This window comes from Odocoileus virginianus, chromosome 9 (assembly GCF_023699985.2).
Source record: "Odocoileus virginianus isolate 20LAN1187 ecotype Illinois chromosome 9, Ovbor_1.2, whole genome shotgun sequence".
NCBI classification, from domain to species: domain Eukaryota; kingdom Metazoa; phylum Chordata; class Mammalia; order Artiodactyla; family Cervidae; genus Odocoileus; species Odocoileus virginianus.
Genome location: NC_069682.1, coordinates 44,095,690 through 44,099,285, shown reverse-complemented (window position 1 = coordinate 44,099,285; position 3,596 = coordinate 44,095,690). Strand labels below are relative to the sequence as shown.

At 43.5% G+C, this 3,596-nt stretch overlaps 1 protein-coding gene and 1 pseudogene across 1 annotated transcript; both read left to right on the top strand.

Annotated features, from left to right (window-relative positions):
* The first annotated feature begins 1,112 nt into the window (after positions 1-1,112).
* Positions 1,113-2,355, top strand: LOC110146575 (probable ribosome biogenesis protein RLP24). Its single transcript, XM_070472299.1, has one exon. It carries the CDS (start codon positions 1,159-1,161, stop codon positions 1,648-1,650), a length of 492 nt encoding a protein of 163 aa, XP_070328400.1. The 5' UTR covers positions 1,113-1,158; the 3' UTR covers positions 1,651-2,355.
* A 164-nt stretch (positions 2,356-2,519) lies between these two features.
* Positions 2,520-3,079, top strand: LOC139036676 (protein BTG1 pseudogene; annotated as a pseudogene).
* Positions 3,080-3,596: the final 517 nt, after the last annotated feature.

The following is a 3,596-nucleotide window of genomic DNA, read 5'->3' as shown; positions in this document are numbered from 1 at the left end:
CATGTATGGATGTGAGACTTGGACCATAAAGAAGGCTGAGCACAGAAGAATTGATTCTTTTGAACTGTAGTGTTGGAGAAGACTCTTGAGAGTCCCTTGGACTGCAAGAAGATCAAACCAGTCAATCTTAAAGGAAATCAGTCCTGAATGTTCATTGGAAGGACTGATGCTGAAGCTGAAGTTCCGATACTTTGGCCACCTGATGCAAAGGACCGACTCATTTGAAAAGACCCTGATGCTGGGAAAGATTGAAGGCAGGAGGAGAAGGGGATGACAGAGGATGAGATGGTTGGATGGCATCATCGGATTCAATGGACATGAGCTTGAGCAAATTCCATGAGATCATGAAGGACAGGGAAACCAGGCATACTGCAGTCCATGGAGTCACAGAGTTGGACACAACTGAGCAAGTGAACAACAACAACAACAGAAGAAAGTGAGGCTGAGGGAGCCCAGAGGTTCCCAGGTCTCCAGAATCAAGAGCTAAGACTGGGAACAACTAGAAGACCTTTTTGCGGTGACATTGTCCTAAAAGGGAGCAGGCAGGTGGGGCTTGAGCTGAGTGATAATTAAGAATGAGGCCCTGATGTTTAGTTGCTGAGTCATCTCTGACTCTTTGTGACCCCATGGACAACAACATTGCAAGAGCTAATGAAGAGAGTAGCATGGAAACATATATATTACTGTACGTAAAATACACCAGCGGGAATTTGCTGTAAGATGCTGGAAACGCAAACCCAGTACTCCGCGACGACAGAGGGGTGGGATGAGGTAGGAGGTGGGAGGGAGGGCCACGAGGGAGGGGACATATATATACTTATGACTGATTCATGTTGATGTATGACAGAAACCAACACAATATTGTAAAGCAATTATCCTTCAATTAAAAATAAATAATTTAAAAAAAAAAAAAAAAAAGAATGAGGCCCTGAGCCCGTCGGAGCTGGAAATGCAACTGTTGGGAGCTTCGGAGGCTGCAGAGCTGGAGGCGGAGGCGGCTGGGGAGGTCCGAGCGATGTGACCAGGCCGCCGTCGCTCGTCTCTTCCTCTTTCCTGCTGCCTCCTGTGTCGAAAATAACTTTTTTTTTTACTGTAAAGAAAGGACAGACTTCCTCTTCAGCTGGGTGTTCGGCCGGCAAGTCTCCACGCGCATTAAACATGCGGATTGAAAAGTGTTATTTCTGTTCGGGCCCTATCTACCCAGGCCACGGCATGATGTTCGTTCGTAACGATTGCAAGGTGTTCAGATTCTGTAAATCCAAGTGCCATAAAAACTTCAAAAAGAAGCGCAATCCTCGCAAGGTCAGATGGACTAAAGCGTTCCGGAAAGCAGCTGGTAAAGAGCTCACGGTGGATAATTCATTTGAATTTGAAAAACGTAGAAATGAACCTGTCAAATACCAGCGAGAACTGTGGAATAAAACCATTGATGCAATGAAGAGAGTTGAAGAGATCAAACAGAAGCGACAAGCTAAATTTATAATGAACAGGTTGAAGAAAAATAAAGAACTACAGAAAGTTCAGGACGTTAAAGAGGTCAAGCAAAACATCCATCTTATCCGGGCCCCGCTTGCAGGCAAAGGAAAGCAGCTGGAAGACAAAATGGTACAGAAATTACAAGAGGATGTGGACATGGAGGATGTTTCTTAAAACTCTTACTGTCTGTAAGCAATTCTTTAAGTGCATCTGGAAATCTTCTTTGGAGACTTAGAACTTGTAAATTGTTGATCTTTTTTTTCCCCCACATAAGGTCACTCAGATGAAAGGGGAGTAAATACTTCTGTCCTACATTGATATATGCAGAACAGCAAATATTATGGACGCTAGGTTGCATCTCAACGTTAAACCTTCACTGAGAGACATACTTTTAAAAGTCATGAAAACTATTGTTTGTAAATACAGAAGTGAATTGTGGACATAAAATGGTCATGCCATTTGGTTAATGGCATTAGACAGCATTTATGTAATAATGACAAATTCATGACTAGTAATATATATAAAATAAAATTTTCTTTGCAGTAAAATATTTCCTTTATTAATGTTCTGGATGGGATACAGCAAGGAACTAACAGTCTGATAATAAGCCTCAAGTAATATCTTTTCTTTTGATGTTAATATTTCTGGTTTTGGTTTATTAGCTTCTTAGAAGAACATAATGGTCCAGTATATTGAAGCCTAATTATGTTGGACTGTTTTGATGTGGTTTAACTATTGTGATAGTCATTTGTAGATGTTGAGGGTGGGTTGAGCAGTCTGTTCCTGAAATGGCGTTGTGTAATTTCCACTTTGGAGAATACTCAATAATAAATTGACATTCCTAGTAGAATAAACGTTATTTTTCCATGAAAAAAAAAAGAAAGGAGAAAAAAAGTAGCCGTACGCCGCTCACGCCCTCTCTCCCTCTTAACCCTCTGACTTGTGAGGGAGCCCGGGGTGACCGCTCCTCCGTCGGGGCCGCGCCGCCGGGCCCCGGCCGCCCCGGGCCGCCCCCGCCCGCCGCCCCCACGCGTCCCTTCTACAGTCGGGCCGCCACCATGATAGGCGAGATCGCCGCCGCCGTATCCTTCATCTCTTAAGTTCCTCCGCACCAAGGGGCTCACGAGCGAGCGACAACTGCAGACCTTCAGCCAGAGCCTGCAGGAGCTGTTGGCAGAATATTATAAACATCACTGGTTCCCAGAGAAGCCCTGCAAGGGATCAGGTTACCGTTGTATTCGCATCAACCATAAAATGGATCCTCTGATTGGACAGGCAGCGCAGCGGATTGGACTGAGCAGTCAGGAGCTGTTCAGGCTTCTCCCAAGTGAACTCACGCTCTGGGTTGACCCATACGAAGTGTCCTACAGAATTGGCGAGGATGGCTCCATCTGTGTGCTGTACGAAGCCTCACCAGCAGGAGGTAGCACCCAAAACAGCACCAACGTGCAAATGGTAGACAGCAGAATCAGCTGTAAGGAGGAACTTCTCTTGGGCAGAACAAGCCCTTCCAAAAACTACAATATGATGACTGTATCAGGTTAAGATATAGTCTATGGATGGATCATCTTATAATGGATGGATAAATTTGATTTTTGCTTTGGGTGGGCTCCCCTTGGGGATGGATTATGGAATTTAAACCGTGTCACAACTGTGAAGATCTGGCACAAGATAGAGTGGTAAAAAAAAAATTTTTTTAAGTGACAGTGCCATAGTTTGGACAGTACCTTTCAATGATTTTAATAGCCTGTGAGTCCAAGTAAATGATCATCTTATTTGCTAGGAGTGAAGTCCTAGGATGGTTTCAGTTTCTCCCAGACATGATACCTAAATACGTCAGTCCCTTTAATGCAAATCTGTATTTCTCTGCAGTAGAATTTGCAGAGAAGATTTGCACTATTACACTTAAAAGTTGTTATCCTTTTTGGCAGCTCAATAGGAAAGCTCAGCATTTTAAACATGGTAGTACTGGAAATTTTTATGACAAGACTTTTACCTAGCACTTAAATATGTATAAATGTATATAAGACAAACTAGTAAGCATGACCTGGGGAAATGGTCAGACCTTGTATTGTGTTTTTGGCCTTGAAAGTAGCAAGTGACCAGAATCTGCCTTGGCA